Source organism: Calliphora vicina, chromosome 1 (genome assembly GCF_958450345.1).
Source record: "Calliphora vicina chromosome 1, idCalVici1.1, whole genome shotgun sequence".
In the NCBI taxonomy this organism is placed as follows: domain Eukaryota; kingdom Metazoa; phylum Arthropoda; class Insecta; order Diptera; family Calliphoridae; genus Calliphora; species Calliphora vicina.
Genome location: NC_088780.1, coordinates 132,501,890 through 132,520,139, shown reverse-complemented (window position 1 = coordinate 132,520,139; position 18,250 = coordinate 132,501,890). Strand labels below are relative to the sequence as shown.

At 28.0% G+C, this 18,250-nt stretch overlaps 1 protein-coding gene across 3 annotated transcripts in view; it reads left to right on the top strand.

Moving 5' to 3' along the window:
- The window catches only part of Grik (glutamate ionotropic receptor kainate), a 48,291-nt gene extending 44,992 nt beyond the window's left edge, over nt 1–3,299 (top strand). For all 3 annotated transcript variants that reach the window (XM_065508257.1, XM_065508247.1, XM_065508266.1), the window contains one exon: nt 3,025–3,299. In XM_065508257.1, coding sequence (XP_065364329.1) covers nt 3,025–3,222 — 198 coding nt within the window. In that variant the 3' untranslated portion in view covers nt 3,223–3,299. The remainder of the gene's footprint in view (nt 1–3,024) is intronic.
- Nucleotides 3,300–18,250: the final 14,951 nt, after the last annotated feature.

The window sequence follows — 18,250 nt, the reverse complement described above, 5'->3', positions numbered from 1 at the left end:
ATTTGTGGAGATACCTATATAAATTAAACATTTGTGACCTATACATTCCAATTACGGGAGGGAATTTGTATGGGGGCTAGGTGGTATAATGGACCGATTTCACCCAATTTAAATAGACTTCGTCCTTGGGCCGAAAACATTATATGTACCATATTAAGGCGGGTGTTAAACTAATATTCTTGGACATTACATACATCTGCACAAACGAATTATACCCTCCCCACTATGGTGGTGTAGGGTATAACAAATTTATTGTTTTCGTTATATGCTTCTCCACGTCATCTGAAAATATGTTTACTTCAATTTTGTCCACTAAATGTTTGAAAACGGCATAAAATTTTTCTTTTTTTGAATTTTCGTTAAGCCAAATTTCAAACAATAACCTAGAAAAGATAGTATTATTCGAAAACGGCTAAAAATGGCTATTATATGTAAATGAAAATTGGTTTATAACATTTCAATATATTCATTTCTGATTTCATTTAATCTGCCGAACTTTGCCGAAATTTTAAAAGCTTCCACGAAGTTACATTTTGAAAACAATGGCAGTATTTTTAAGGTTATGTTAAAAAAGTGGATTTATTTCAAGCATGTTAAACAATTTTATCACATTTTTTTAACAAAAAACATTACTTACTTAGTTTATTGTTCTACATTTTCACTTTCTTGTTTATAACTCGCGAAATTATTTAAACATGCAATTGAAAATTTGAAAGCAATACAGGCTTTTCAACAAAATTTATTAAGTAATCACGATGCAATGTCTTTGACTGCGTGTTGTCAAATGGAATTTAATATTTTCCAAAAACAAAAAGCTGACTTAGTTAATTTGGAGTATTGGTTACAAAATGGCATTAACAAAACGCAATATTTGCATTCGAAAAATTGGACTTTAGCACAGTTTTGGTAGCCGTTTAACCTATAGTGCAACGTAAGAAAAATCGTCTTTTACAATTAACTGATTCAAAATTTCCCAATTGAAGTCTAAATGGCAAATAAAAGAAATTTCAAAAATGTATTATAGAATATTCAAAAATTTGGACTACCATATTTATTAACAGATAAATGCAAAACATTTTATTGGGTGTATTGGACTTAACCCCTTATGACGTCACTCACAAAACAGCTGACAGAACAAAAACTGAAAGTCAGTATGCATTTCGACCTTCGAGAGAAATGTTAACAAATCTTTAACTAAATTCACCGTTAAATTTAAAAAAAAAGTATAATTACTTTTTGAGATCATTGATGTTTTGTAATGCTTGCCTTGAGGCACTCTTGCGGGTTAGGGGGTTAAAAATGCGGGATTACAATAGAAGGCATATCAGTCATTGATTTCCACATAGTTATTGAACATTATAGTGAAAGTGTTGAATTCTGTACCAACGGATCGTTATATGCGGAAAGTTTTGCTTTACTTCTTTAATTTAGAAGAAATGCCTGAAGTACACCGATTGCTCACCGATGCTCATGGTAAATGTGTTCCATCGCTTTCAATGTGCGAAAGATGGTCTGTGCGGTTCAGAAGTGGTGATCGCCCAGGTCACCCAAAAAAATTTGAAGATCAAGAAGAAGAAGACTTAACAAGAGCTTGCAAAATCATTCAATCAGCATTTTCAAGACATTTGCGAACAGCAGGATTCATCCGAAATCAGTGAAATTGGATACCATACGATTTGAAGTCGAGAGACCTTGAAAGATTATTTTGCAGTCCGAAATGATACTACAAACAACCGGATGCGTTAGAGATAGTATTTGAAGCTCGGACAACCAACCGAATCGACACCAAAGCCAAATATCTATGGCACTAAGGTAATGATATTTATGAGCTGCTGCAATCTGATCAGGCCATCGCAGGGAACCTGTACCGTACGCAACTGATTTGTTTGGAGCGAGCATTGGCCTGAAAACGCCCAGAATAGGCGGCCAGACATGAAACCATAAATTCCATCATAACAACGCTCGACCTGTTAAAAAGTATTTAGAATGAAGGGGTTGGGAAGTTTTGCCTCACCCGCTTTCTACACCATTTCTAATTGTATTGTATTTCAGAAATTTCTAATTATATTTCAGAAAATTCCAATTGAATTTCAGAATTTTCCATTTGTATTTCAGAATTTTTAATTTATACTTAAAAAGTTTGTAATTGTATTTCAGAAATTTTCAATTGTATTTCAGAAATTTCCATTTGTATTTCAGAAAATTCTAATAGCAATAGAAATGAAAATTTCTGAAATACAAATAGAAATTTCTTAAATACAATTGTAAAATTCTGAAATACAATTAGAAATTTCTGAAATATTAATAGAAAATTCTGAAATTCAATTAGAAAATTCTGAAATATTATTAGAAATTTCTGAAATATAAATGGAAAATTCTGAAATATACTTTGAATATTCTGAAATTGAATTAGAATATTCTGAAATTTCTGAAATATAATTGGAAAATTCCGAAATATAAATGGAAAGTTCTGAAATATAATTGGAAATTTCTGAAATTCAATTGGAATTTTCTGAAATATAATTAGAAATTTTTGAAATACAATTTGAAATTTCTGAAATACCATTGGAAATGGTGTAGTCCAGTCCGTGCCCCGTCTGACTACTATTTGTGTCGATCGATGCAGAAAATATCGCAATTTTAAATCAAATTGAGTATGATTAAAAGACAATAAGCATTGGACTAAAAATCTTACATCATTTTGAAATTATAAAATAAAAAAAAATACATGAATAAATGCTGTTCGATATAAAGAACTTTTCAGCTTAACAAAAAAGCCTGACATTATATCATTCGTTATAACGAGCTTTGCCTTTACATACCAATATTACAATCACAAATATTATAGCATGTTGAATGTTCCCTAACTATCCAGCATTAATCTTTTAATTAACGTCTTTCTTCACTTGTGTGCTGCTAAGCTCATTGCACTTCTAACATTTGCTTAAATTTGTGGCTGTGCTTTCAATATAAATTCATTTATTTACTTAAAATTAATAATTCTTTGTTAATTTTCCATAAAAGGTTCCATTTAAAGCTGAATTAATGGACGAGCTACGTTTCGTTATGAAATTTTCCGACACTACTAAGCCTGTTAAATACCCCAAACGCTCGAGCTCCAAATCTACAGCATCTTCGAAAGCTGGTTCGACTTCTTCATTGTCTGTAGAATCTTTAACCAATGATGATCAACACTTGCAGAAACGCAAATCGATGAAATAGCTAAATAAATTGTAATATTTTCAATTAATTATTCAATTAAATTATAAGAAAATTAATAGTAAATTTTTTTTAAACTTAGATACGTATTAGGAATTAATTTAATAAAATAATTAAATAAACATGCATAAAAAATATTTTTTGGAAAATGTGGTTGGGATATTGAATATGTGTAGTGTGTTCACAAACCATTTAGTTTGAGAGTCATTGCTAAATAATTGTATGTGAATCAAAATCAGTGTTGCCAGGGCTTATGAAAATTATCTAAATAATTATTATTTACATGAATTTGATTGGAATTGAGAACAGAAATCTTTTCATTTTCGTCTTATGTGGTTTCAGAATTTTCCGTGTGGCATCTCTAACTAGAATAGAATAACACTTCTTTAAAATTGATTTAGATTTTTTTAAGTAAATATTATTTTTTGGTCACTAAAATACTGTCTAAATTAAGATTTCGAATATTTTTTAACCCTCATCATGTACAAAGTTTTGTACCCAAAGATGGTCTATTTTGACAACGTGTATCTCACCTTGTGTTCTAACACACAAGGTGTGTTGTATTTAAATACAGTTTGAGTTTTACAGTGCTACATAATTTGTCTTAAACAATAAAATTATTGGTAGGAAAATGCACAAAAGAAGCTCCAATTGCCCCGCATCGGAATTCTAGTTTTTGCAAGACGCTGTTGTTTGGTTTTTTTTCACAACAATAGAGTGAAAAAAAAACCAAACAACAAAAGTCAGCTGTCAAAAACATATGGTAGTTTATGAAACTTAAATAGAAAGAAGTATCATTTAAAAAAGCACTGAGAAACTCATTTTCGTATTTAAATATAACTTAAATATAATTCATATTTAAATACGAAGTCAAAAACTGGCTCTTAATGTATATATCCTCCTCTACGATTCGTTCTCACATCATTTAACAATATGGCCAGTACTTTAGAAGATTCATTTGACCACACTGAGCAACGGAAATCAAAACGGCTTAAATCAAGGGATTGCTGTAATTAATAGATTTATTTTATGAGTATTCTCAAAGTAATTTTAAATTGTTTGCGCTTTATAACAGACAATAAAACTGCAAAAAGTTCAAGGCTAACAATGCAAAATAATGTTTTCAAGATATCACCTTTCAGAATTTTTAAATGTAAAAATAAAATCAAATCGGTTCAAATTTGCGAAAATTTTACTGACTATAGCAACGCTTCAGACAATATATTGATAGTTTAACTCCTCCTCTACTGATGTTTCAGGTTTCAAAGATATCCGACCAGTTTATGGTAATAAGTTTATTATCATTTAAATTGCGCTAGGTCAAGCTTAAAAACCAACCAATGCATAACAAGTAGTCCGACTCTCTATTTTTTAAATTAAGCCAAAATATCTAAATTTTTATACTTTTTTACAATTATACTTAATGGAGGTATTCAAAATGTATTTTTAATTTGTTTTTGACACTTAATTTTATTTGTGATAGAATTTAACTAATTAAGCAGAGCTTTAATTTTAGTTTGTTTGATTTTCAATCAATTTTATTTTCATATTATTTTAGTGTAGTAATTGTCACTAATGTCTGACCACTTGGCTGATTCCAATTTATATAATTTGGGTCATTTGACACGTATGTGCTTTTGTAATGCAGAGTGAAGTCAATTGGTTACTTTATATATCCCATTTAATCTAATGTGAAGACAATTGTCACTTAAGTGTCTCTAAGTAATCTATGATGTAGTCACTTTAAATATTTATTTTGTACTGCACTTTTTTGTTAGTAATTCGTACAAATTGAAGTAACATAGCGGGAAGTCAATAGTCACTTTAGTATCTCTTAGTAACCTATAGTGAAGTCACTTCAAAACGTTTATTTTGTACTGCACTTTAGAAAGTAATTATTTTAGCCACCAAAAGTAATATATTGCAAAGTTGGCGGAGGAAGATTTATTTACAAGAAATCGTTAATTGGACTGTCTACGATACATCTTTTTAACTGACAATTTGAGGCCAATTAGCACCCTTACATGTTAAAATAACTAGTTATGTAGCTGATGAAGTTACCAGTTAGGTAGCTAGCAAGGTAACTGGTGCTATGTAACCAGTACGTGATTCCAATGCGTTGACTACTTCTGACCAGCTATCAGACAGTCTTATTGTAATCATGCACGATGTAAAATAACTGGTCACTTAGCAAGTTATATAACTAGTATTCATCCTAAATGATAGGTAAAATCAATAGTTCGGGGCAGTCTCCTAAAACAGCTGGGACATACTTAGAGTTAAATGGATTGAAATTAAAAAAATCGTGCAAATATTAATAAATATATTTAAAATTGAACTAACGCCCCAAACTATTTTTGGGGATTTATTTAATATTCAGTAATTGGGGAGTACTTTCATTGTCCCCAATTTTAAAAATGAAATAAATCCCTCAAAAATGAACTAAGTCCCTAAATTTCGTTGTTGGTTTTTTCTGTATAAAATTTTGGGGCTTTAATTCATTTTCGGCTTGGGGACTTTGTTTGTAGCGCCAATGTAAGAGTGTTTTATTCGGCAGTGGTGAATCATACCATCAAATTGTGTTAATAAAATATTTTTATGATATAGTGGTATTATGGGGACATAGCCCAACCTCCCCCCGATCATATAAAAGTTGGTAGAAAGGTTTAGGTTCATATAAAAGATTCAATACGATATTAATTACACTGTGCAACATTAAAAAATAACTTGGCAAATGACCTAGTGCACGTTGTAGGTTTGGGTGAGTGTATTACAAAACCGGTTTTAAAAGTTCCAATATACCCTCAAATATCCGAGATATGGACGAAAGTATATTTTTCTGGACCCGCAAATTATGAAAATATGTTTATTTAAAACATATTTTCATTCGTGGTGAATGTGTATGAATTGACACAATCGAATAAAACATACTTGTGTGTTAAAAACGTCCTCATGCATACATATTTGTGGAAATATTTGAAAAAATAATTGACAATCACATGGAATTTAGCAAACAATTTTTGTCTTAATTACCTGGCCAGTGTACAGTGAATGTCACTTAAAATCGTACACCATCGTAGTCAAATTTTATTCATTAGTTTTAGAAAGTTGATGTTTTGGAAATATTTTAAAAAGCTATTTTTATATTGTGTGTGCTATTACCTATCAGAAAATTGGGTATAATTTTAATTGCCCTTATCCACAAATAAAAAAATTGGGTAAGACTGTCAGTGCCCAGAATATCAACGCTTCATTTAAAATCGTAAGGCACTAAAAAATAGCAAATGATACCCTACAAAGTATTAGGATTATTTAATATTAACAATTTTTTTAATTTTTAAAGTTTTAATTGTAATTTAACATAAGTGTACGAATTTAAGTGAAATATGAATTTTGTGATGTTCTTTAATTTTCATCAATATTTTTTTAACGAATTGAGGTTTTGTTAACTTTGTTGTTGAAATACATATTTTTTGTTCCAATTAATAAAATGACTTTTAATTTTTTATATAATCACCTACTATTGCCTGTATAATTTCATAATATTTAAAAAAAATATGTTGTACGATTTTGAGTGACACTCACTGTATATACTTTTTGATTCTATAGCCAATATTTCGATGTTACATTTTTTGATGGTGGGTATTAAAAATTTCAAAATATTTGTGTCCGTGGCGCCATCTAGCGTTTTGTAGTTACGTATATGTAATACATTATTAGTGGAGACATAAACCTAACAAGAAAATGAATGAGAACACATTATAAAAACTGTTACTAAGTGTAAAAAAGAAACAGTGTTTTGTTGGTATTTAATTTCGCAATTTATTTGTTTATTATTTATTTATTTCATTATATTCATTCAATTACAATTACATACATTCTTTAGACATCTAGAGATAGTGGAAAATGTTCTTTTAATATAGTTTTTATTATTGGTTTTGTTTTATCTATATGATTCTTTTATTTAAATTGTTTTTATATTTTTATATTTTAAGTAGTACATTTAATGTATGTTTTTTTTTTTTGTTTATTATTATATTTTTTGTTTGTTTCAATACTTTTGTGTATATTGGTAGTATATAAACATTTTTTAAAGTGGTTTTTGTTAAGTTTTATTTTATTTTTATTTTTTTTGTTGTTTTATATAATTCCTGAAATACTTTGTTTTTTTTTTTTTTTTGTAAATGTTTAGCAAAGTTTTTTTTCTTTTCTTTTGGTTTATTTAATGTTGTAATTAATATACATATATTTTTTATTTATAAATGTTTTTAGTTTTTGGTTTGGTTTGTTTTAGTTTCTTTAATCTTTATCGGTGTAATTATTTTTGGGTGGTTTTAGTTAAAGTTTTCTTTGTTCTTGTTTTTTTCTTGGTTTTTCTTTTCCATAAATATTAGTTTATTTGTTGTAGTTTATTGTGTTTATGTTTTTGTTGTAGTAATTAGTTGTATTTGTAGCTGGATTAGTTGTTGTAAGTGGTAGCAGTAGAAAGTGTATAATGTCGGTGGGTGTTAGGACCATTTAAGAGTTCTTTGGTTTTTGTTTTTAACAAATTTTTTTATTTTTGTATTTGTAAAGTATTTGAAGTTTAAAGCATACAAATGTTTACATTTCCTTTTATATATGTAATTCTTTATTATTATTTATAAATATTTTATTAAATTTTAAACTAACATTTTGTTTTGGTTTAAGCAACATTTTATTTTATTTATTGTTTACAATATTAAAAAAGCCATTTATTTATTTATTTGTTTTTTTTTCAGTTTATGTTTTTTATATATTTTTGATTAGGGTTTTTTCCTGTTTATTACCTAATGACATATGTATGTCCGTACATTAGGGTGGCCCTCTTTGTATGGAGGAAAAATAAGGGGTCGATGTTTCCAGCTAAAAATAAAGTTTAGTTTGTTTGTTTGAGAATATCAATTCTCAAAGTATTTGTCCTGGCTTCAGTATTTGGTGAGCAAGATCAAAGGAAAAACTCGTACAAGTCCAAAAAAATATACAAAGTTGCCAAAAATATTTAGTTTGAATTAATACGTTATAAACCTCATATAAATTCACCGAAACGATTCTTTCCGTTTCTCGAAATTCGTTCTAGTTCTAATTATATTTAAATTTTTCGAAATCTGTTTTCTTTCCGATCATATATTACCCACATATATGTTCAAGGCAATTACAATCAAAATAAGCGTAATTTCATAAGCTTTCCATTGGTATATAACACTTTACATTATGTTATAAAACAACATTTCACTTCGAAATAAAATTGTTATTTATTTGTCAGGTTTTCTTTGTGACAAAAAGTTTTAATGATTTTGTTTATTTTATGGGATAAATGAAAAAATGTGTTTATTACATAAAATAAATCGAAAAAATTTTAGAGTATTGTGGTTCCATTAGTACAAATATGGTCCAAATTTTAAATTCTATAAAGGGTTTTTTTAAAAAATGTTTAAGTAAAATTGTGAGTTAGACGTTTCTATACATAATTAATGATAACTCAAAAACGGTTAGTCCGATATTATTAAAACAAATTTAAACTTACATAACCTTAAATCCGTTTATATATTGCGTTTTAATCGGCTCAGTAGTTTCAGAGTTATAATAACAAACTGAAACAAAAAATATATTTTTTTTTTGGTTTTAAAAAAATCACGAAAAATCGAAAAAGACAGAAATGGTTTAGGTTTATTACTTTATCGCAAAGCCACATATAATGGCAACAAATGAGATATTAATCATAAAAATCTATTGATTCTTTTCGAATTTATTCACAATTAAGTGAATTCGCTCATTTTCACAAAATTTTAGTTTTTTGTTTGATATACATAAAATTGAGTTCTTCTTTCGATTGATTGAATTTTGAAAACATTTTCCCCATGCTATGCACAAATTTTCACATATATATTGCGTTTCAATTGGCTCGGTAGTTTCGGAGTTAGAATAACAAATTGAAGCAAAAATTATATTTTTTACGTGAAAATAGCATTTTTTTGTTTTAAAAAAATCATGTAAAATTGAAAAAGGCCGAAATTGTTCAGATGCATGGCTTTATCGCAAAGCCACATGTAATAGGAACAAAATGATATATCGATCATAAAAATCGATTAATTCGTTTCGAATTTATTCACAATTAAGTGAATTCGCTCATGTTCAGATCGCGTACTTTGAGTGTAAACTTTACATGTGTTTTGTTTTTGTTACAATAACTTGCAAGCAGCAGGATTCATCCAAAATCATGGAAATCGGGTACCATAAGAAACCGAGAGATCTTGAAAGACGATTTTGCATGTCTGAACGCTATAAAAGCAAATCATTTTTGTGCCAAATCATTACTTGCGATGAAAAATGGATCCATTAAGATAAGGCGAAGCGTAAGAGATCGTATGTGAAGCCCGGCCTACCAGCCGAATCGACACCAATGCCATATATCCATGGCGCTAAGGTAATTGACTGTATTTGGTGGAAGCAAATACAGAGAAATCTGACCAGACTATCACAGGGAACCTGTACCGAACGCAACTGTTTCGTTTGAAGCGAGCATTGGCCACAAACCTTGCCCGCTTTGACAAATTTGTACATTTTTTCATATAATGCGTACAAAATGTTATTAACATATCAAATGTAAATTTTGAATTCAAACACATACTGACTTAACAGAAATTTTAGTGTAACAGATTTTTGCACGCATTATATGAAAAAACGTACAAATTTGTCAAAGCGGGCAAGGTTTGTGGAACTTCTGAGGAGTAAATAAAGGCTATTTATATAAGTATTTGATACTGTTGAAAACATTATGACCTGAGGATTGATATTTTAGTAAAATTAAATAATTTTATAAAATTTTGGGACTTCATTTACCTTAAAAACTAAAAAACTTTCATATGGTGATTTTCCACGAATAAAAATATAAAATTTGATTTAATGTAAAATTTTAACGGTTAAAGATATCATAACAAAATTGGGAACTAATTTAGATCCAAATGTCCTTAAATTAATGACATTATAATTTTTGACATTTTTTATTTTCAAATACCGAAATTCCTAAAACGGGGAAAATGTGTTCCAAAAACTGAGTTTTTTTAGAAAAGTGCCTACTGTGACGCTATTTACCGTGTGATAGTAAAACAACTTTCTAAGTATTTAAACAACATATAGGGTTATACAAATACGGAACTTTTTCGAGGATCGGTGCTTTGCCTTTTTAGAATTTTTTACTGAAACCTAAATATTTTTTTTAAAATTGTCCAAGTTTGGATAGGTCTGGGGGATACTGTGTCCGCTTAAATGAGCCCAATTTTACTTTAAATGCTTTTGCATTAAGTTTTCTTTCCGGAACATATAAAAATTGTATATAGTCCCAAAGAAAATTTGTTTCTACAAAAGAAAAAATATAGGGACTTTTTTAGGAAAAATCGTAAAAAATTAGGCCCATTTTACATGTTCCAACTTTGGATGCGTGTAACTTTTTACACGGACGAGATAACTGTTACCAAGTTTTTTTTATTTTATTTAGAATTTTATTGCCAATATAGCTGATATTTTGAAAAAAATTCGACACTCCGTAGGGCCGCCATATCTAAAAAACAAAAAAAAATCGAGCAAAATTAAAAAAAATAAATAAACCTAAATATCTCTTCAACTGAAGGAGATAACCTACACATGTAAGCGTATGAATTTTTGGGGATTTTTTTAAAAACTTTTAAAACCCGAGGTGACCAACTTTGAGGGGGCACAAACTGGCCCGTATTACCCCTAGGAAGCTGAACAAATGTAATTCAACTCAAAAAGACCTCAGCTCTAACCATGTGAAATTTTGTAATAATATCTCCAATAGCTCCCGAGGTACCGAATTATTTCCAAAAAAAAAAGTTTCTAAACCACTGTGCGATGCAGATCGCTATCTCTGGGATACGCTTCTTGGCCTCAAAATATATGGCCGATACTTTGAATCAATTTATATTGAACAAATGTTTCAAAATAAAATCTAAAAATTTTAAATTTGAAACAATAACTACTTAAATAGTTCTATGTCAAAAATCCAAAAATTTTAAAAGTTGGTAATTCTGTACTTACAAGATTAGTCAGGTCTCGTTTTATGCGGAATCAAATTTATGCGATATTTAAATTATTTTTTTTTAATTTTAAAAGATTTTGAAATTTTAGAAGCGTTTTAAAGCTTTTTTACCGTTTTTAAATTAAATCAAGTTTGCATCACATAGTTTGTTCTTTACAAAACCAAATTATTAATATGGATCCAGATACGGAAAGAGCATTAAAGATTCAACGCGATCTGACTGATCTGTTTTCCGGATATCAAGAGTTGCATAAGCAACTTAAAAATTTAAAATCGCAAAGTTTAATGACAAATTATTTTGCAAGAAAAGAAATAATTGAAGCACCTAAAAATTCTTTGATCTCGTCCCCTATTCACTAGATTAATTCTAGTGATGAAAATGATATTTTACCATATGATGACAATATGATTATATCAGTTAGTGATGAAAGTGACATTGAACCAATTCCAAAACGACGCAGACAATTATTCAGTGATTCAGATTAATCATACATATTTACAGAATTTCCTTAAAAAATGTTTTATCTCATTTTTTTGGATCATTTTCACTTTTTCTGTAATTAACGAATTAATATTATATTTTTTATTGTTTTTTTTAAACTTATTTTGTTTTTATTGTTTAAGAAAATTAAATAAATATATTTTTGTTGATTTTTTATGCGATTTTGTTCTGATTAAAAAAATTAAAATCTGAATTTATGCGGTTTTTCAGAATTTTGGAAAGAATCATTAGTTTTTATATGAAGCTAGAGTATCGTTTTATGCGAATTCTATTTATGCGATTTTTTTTGGAACGCATCTATCGCATAAAACGAGACCTGAGTGTATATGACATTGTAATCGCCTTTCAAAGACTTTTCATATGATACCAATATTTCGTATGGAGAAAAATCATAAAAAACTCTAATAAAGGAACCTTTATAGAATGATGCAGCTCACCAAATATTGAACCTATAAAAACAATTTTAAGAATCTGTATCTCAGAATGAATTTAACTTTTATTTTAGTTGAGAACATCCACAACTTTGTTTTGGGGATCACTCTAATGTATATATATATGTTTTTATAATTATGTATGTATATGACTTTTTATAAGATTTAATTTTTAGTTTTCTCGTTTATAGAAAAACATTTATATCAAAACTTTTATTTTATGTAAATCTTTTTGTTTTTATTAATATAACTATAGTTTTATGTTTTTTATTTTCAAATAGGTTTTTTTGTTTGTTTGTTTAAATATATTGTTATATTGTTTTAAGCGTATTGTAATTACAAAGTCATTTAGAATTTGTTTGTTTAATCTAATAATATAGTTTAGTACAATATAATAGATATAATATGTGTTTTAAATATTTTCTTTTCAAAATTATTTATATAAATGTATGTATAGTATATTTTAAGTTTAGGCCAACTAAAAGAAAACTTTTATTTTTTTATAAAATTATAAAGTTTTAGAGTTTATTTTTGTATTAGTTTTGTGTAAGCTCATGTTGTATAAATAGATATTTAGAGTTTTTCTGTTTTGGTCAGTTTGTGTTTAATTAAGAAATTATAGTTATTATCTATTAAAGAATTATGTTTGTCTTCAAACTATTAAAAAAAATTACAGATGCTTAAGTTTTAGCAGAAGTTTTAGAACAAATAATCTAAGTTGATTATACTCCATTCTTTTTGGATTATATAACAATTTATGTAGAGATTTTTTTTAAAGAGAAAGGATGTACTACTCTTTTTCATAAACAATTTTAATGTTGAAACCATTGGTTGGTAGTTTTAGACAAACACAATCGCTTATTTGACTGTAAACAACAAGAATATCAACTGAGTTCATTAAAAACTATCCAACAAGTAACATAAATCACAATAAAATACTGGTCAGGTTACATCCAACCAAGAAAGTATTGTTATATAATCCATGTCCAATGTCCTCTTTGAACGTTAAAAAATTAAGTTTAATATTTTAATTTTGGAAGTGATCTAAATTGTATCAGATATTTTGATATTTCAAAATCGAATCGTATCATGTTTGGCTACCGATATTTCTAAAATATCCTTCAGTTAGACCACAAAATTTTGAATTTGTATAATTAATATGCTTTACTTTTTTCAAGGTCTTTCGATTATTTTTGTAAATTGGGTCAACCCAAAATTAACTTGATCCTTAAGATATAATAAAATTAAATACAAATTTGGAGAAGTCTGTCTGCATTTTGACTGTTTAATATTGTTGCGAATTTAAATTAGCGATATTTAAATTTAACGGTCTGTAACGACTGCTTGCAACAAACATGTCCATCGGTAGAGGCTTCTCAACAATGTTGATAGCACGCATTGTTTGTAAGTAAGGCAACACTAACCCCCATTTTCTCAATATCTGGTTATCGTTTTTCATAACGATAAACCTGTAATTAACATTTTTTTGTATGAGAACTGTCAGTTTATCGTCACGATAAAAAATAACCAGAGATTGAGAAAATGGGGGTAAATGTTTAAACTGCTAACATTAACATTGAAATTGCTAAAAGCTCTGAAATTCAAATTCTAAGTTTTGTCCGCTCAGATCATTCATGGAGCTACTCGAAGGGAGTTGGCGCTGTATAAATAGTGGCAGCGGTTTTAGTTTATTTAGCGCTGTTAGAGTTAACATCAACTGCATTTGTACATTATAAAGTGTATAATTCTGTGAATTATAAACGTGTATAAAAACACTGAAAGACTATTTAAACTGTTGTTGTGTAAATTTGAATAAATAAGGAGTTGTTACAATTTTAAACTACTAAACTGCAATCAAAAGAATTAGGTTTATCTAAAGGAAATAAACCAACGTTTTTAAAAGGTAAAAACGTAACACTATGTTTGTGATTTGCACCATGAAAATATGCCAAATATATCAAACTACAATGAGCTAATTAGTCCAACTCAATTCCACATTACTTAATATATTTTTTTGTTGGAGGAAATTTTACATCAAGGATAGAAAATTAACCCTTAAATGCATGATTTTTACCTTTATTTTTCAAATATTTAGTTGATTTTTATTTATTATATTTCCTTTAGCTTTAGTTTGATTTAGAATTTCATTAGCTGAAACTTTTCGTACTCCATTATATTTTTCTGAATTAGAATCTGAATTAGTATCAAGCTTGTATTCGTATAAAATTAAGTGGAACTGGAATGTAGACAATTGGCAACAATATGCATTAAAGGGTTAAATATTTGTTCGTACACACACAATTAATTGTAGAAAATTCTGTTATACAAAAAAAGTTTCTATAGAAAATCTGTAATACACATAATGTGTTCGATAAAAAATATGTTCTATATAACATAAAAAAGTATGAAAAACATTAGACCAGACTCAGCTATGATGAAAGCTACTGAATGTAAAGTGTGTCTCTAAAAATGTTGACGACCAAAAAACAATTTGACAGCTGATAGTTTAGGGTGAATAGAAATGGAGTATTGCATGACAGAAGAACGTGTTTTAATTGTTCAATAATATTTTAAAAAATTTAAGACTTGACTGAGTTCTTTCTGTCAAAATTTGATGATTTCGATAAGGATGTCATATAAGGAGTGAGATCAAAAAAACCTTAACACACGTTTTAACTTAAAACTTTTAACCCAAGTATTATTTAAATTTTATTTTTTTATCAAGTTACCTTTGAAAATTATGTCAGTTATTATGTTTAATCATCATCTACGTTCATTTGTTGTTAATCTGATTAAGATGAAAGACGAGAACAAAGTGCGTACTAAAATTATTAAATATTTTCAACAACAATAAATTTCTTATCCCCCAACAATAAATTTCAGTGAATTTATCAAATTAAAAAATTGGGAATTTAGCATAAAAACAATTTTACTAAAATACTAATTTTGTATTCCCGAATAACCTTTTAACGATAAAATCCAATTTAGTTCTACAAAAAGTTGGCCAAAGATCTATCGTCAAACTGTTTCCAATGTTATTAAACAGTATCGGGAGAACTTGTTCGTTTATAAAAAAACCTGGTTCATGTAGAAGGAATGGTTCACATGATGTTTCTAAAGCCAATAAATAGAAAGCATTTTCAAAAGAGCTCCCAACACATCCGATAAAGACAGAGCATGAAAATTGAAGTCAAATTTTATAAAAAAAAATATACCTATGGATGCTTGCGGGTCAATTTTTATGTTGCTGATGCTCGAGGGAATGTTGGTCTAGAGTGGTATAAGAACAATAATGTGGCATTTGCACCAAGAGAGGCAAATCCTCCAAACAGCTAAGGCCAGTGGAGAGATATTGGACTCTAATTAAAAGTGAATTGAAGAGCACAAAAAAGGTGGACAAAAGTGTGGTAGATTTTAAACGGTACCTGGTACTATAAAAACCTTAAAGGTCCATAAATTCATTACTACTGATTAGAACTATAAAATCAAAACTGTAGGTTTAGTGGTTTTTTTATTAACATTTATGTACGCTAAGATTTTTTCTCACTCCTTATATATCATTAAATTTTTATATCATTTGGGGGCTTCAGAAAGTGGATTTAAATAGACAGAAGGACATGTCTGTATGGACTTCGCTATCTATAACAATCCAGATTATATATAATTTGTGGAAATTACAAACTTATATACATATTTTCTAACCACTCATGGTGATGTTTATACCCTTCACTGTATTTTCTATATAATTGAAATCTTGCGTATATTTTGGGACACCTTTATAAATAATCTATAACCATCAAAGTGATATCGTTCATAAATGAAATCTATTTCGTAAATCAGCTGCCTTCGAGAGTTTTGCGGCTAACTCTCGCATTGGATAATGTTTGGCGTCGTCTAACTGTACCGCTTTACAGTTTCTCGAAGTGTGCATTGTCCACATGCAATCGCTTTTTGGTTTTCATAACCTAACTTTCTAATAAATGATTTAATGTTCCAGCTTCCTATATGAAGATATAGGTCGACTGGGAACAAAAATCAACATGGGATAACTTGGCAATTTGAGAGTTTTTTAACTCCGCCAACCAAACTTAAATTAAAAAAAAAATAAATGAAATCTCTTATTTAAACTATTATCCAAAATTTTCAAATTAATTGCAAATTAAAAAAAGTAGAAATAATTTTTTAAATTCATGTTACATATTCATTATTATAGTGTACAATTTAACAACTGAAACATAATTGAAATATGTATATAGATAAATAATATATGTATGTAGATTAATGTATTGTTTTGGTGATTGTTAATAATTTATTTATGGTTAGTTTTTTTTTGTAGATGTGTTTTTAGTTATTGTTGTTGTTGTTATTATTTTAAGGGATAACTAAATCCCTGATATTGTCTAACTACAATTTTATTTTATATGCTTATATTCAGATAATACAATAATTAAATACAATTGTTTTATTATTTCAGTGTTTTTTTTTAATATATATTACTAAAACTTAATAATAAAACACTAAATTAATATGTATTGATGTTTAAATATAATTGTATTATGAACGACTCACTTCATACTTCATAGGGAGAGGAAAAATATGATTTTGTTACCCCCCCTCAAAATGTGTCCTAAAATATTTTTGATTTAGTGATAATCGATCATTTGAAATCTATTAATTAAATTTAGTTTCAAAATAGTAAAAATTCTGGAAGAGCAAGCTTGGACATGACGAACCCTTTTAAATGATATACCATATTATATGTGTTGTTTTGGGAGAAATTACATACAGGTAAGCCTCCATTTACGCGGTACTTTATTTACGCGAATACGATATAACGCGAACTCAAATTAGCAACCATTTTTTCAAATACTCGACTTTTTTTACACGATTTTTATATAATGCGGCAATAAACAACAAAAAATGAAAAAACGAAGCGAATACCAGATTTCTTTTTTGAAAATTTCGTTAATTTTTATGAATTTTTTGTTTTGATCTCTTTTATGTATTAGAATATTTTGTTTTTTTAATTGAAATTTTTTCCTTAATTTTCGATAAGAAATAATTTTTTTAGTTTAGTTTTTTTACTTTACTTTTGTTTTAAATATGTTTTTAGAATTACAAATAAAATAAGTTTAATTAAAGTATATATCGGCGCCTTAAAAGCAAACGGACGTAACTACTTATTGTTTGGTTAAATAATTTTAAAGTTATTACAAAGTCGCCAGACCATTAACGTGTTTCAGGCCACTTGAACAAAAAATTTAGAGAAAAAAATTAATATATTTCGAGAAAAATTAAAATAAAAGCTAATTTTTATTTTAAATATATCCGTATTTACTTGTGTATGAGTTTTTGTCTTCGTAGGATACCGTTAACCTATTCGCAGGTATGACCAAAAAAAAAAAAAATTTAACGGCCGTTTCGAATCTCCATTTTCAAATTTTTTAACATTTTGTTAAACAAATTTCAGAATTTTTTGATCATCAAATTAGGATTTATTGAGATCATAATAGGGAATAAAAATATGAAAAAATTATGTCAATACCTCTTACAGTTTTTCCGTACCTGCCATTTAAATTTTGCGATTTTCAAGAAAAACTAATTTGTTGTCCATATTTTGGCGAATGAGCCCAATTTTTTAACCAAATTTTGTCATTTATATCTCATTACAACTATAATTACTTACACATTTCGATTATTTTGCATTCAGTAGCAAAAGTATTTATTTAGTTGCAAAATTTTTACAAAAACTGAAAAATTTGCATTTTTTCCGAATTTTGGCGATAATACAGTTTTTGGATCATTTTGACCCGAAGGAGATACAGGGTTAATTTCCAAATTTTTTTTTAATATAATATTCATTAATATAAATAAATCTACATATTTCTAGAAAACAATGTAGATAGTTAACGAGTTTCACCTATTTATTCCATATAAATAGTAAAATTTTGCATATATCTGAATTTTGATCTCGATGCGCGTCCAGAAATCGTTGTCCGATTTGGCTAAAATTTTCAGCAT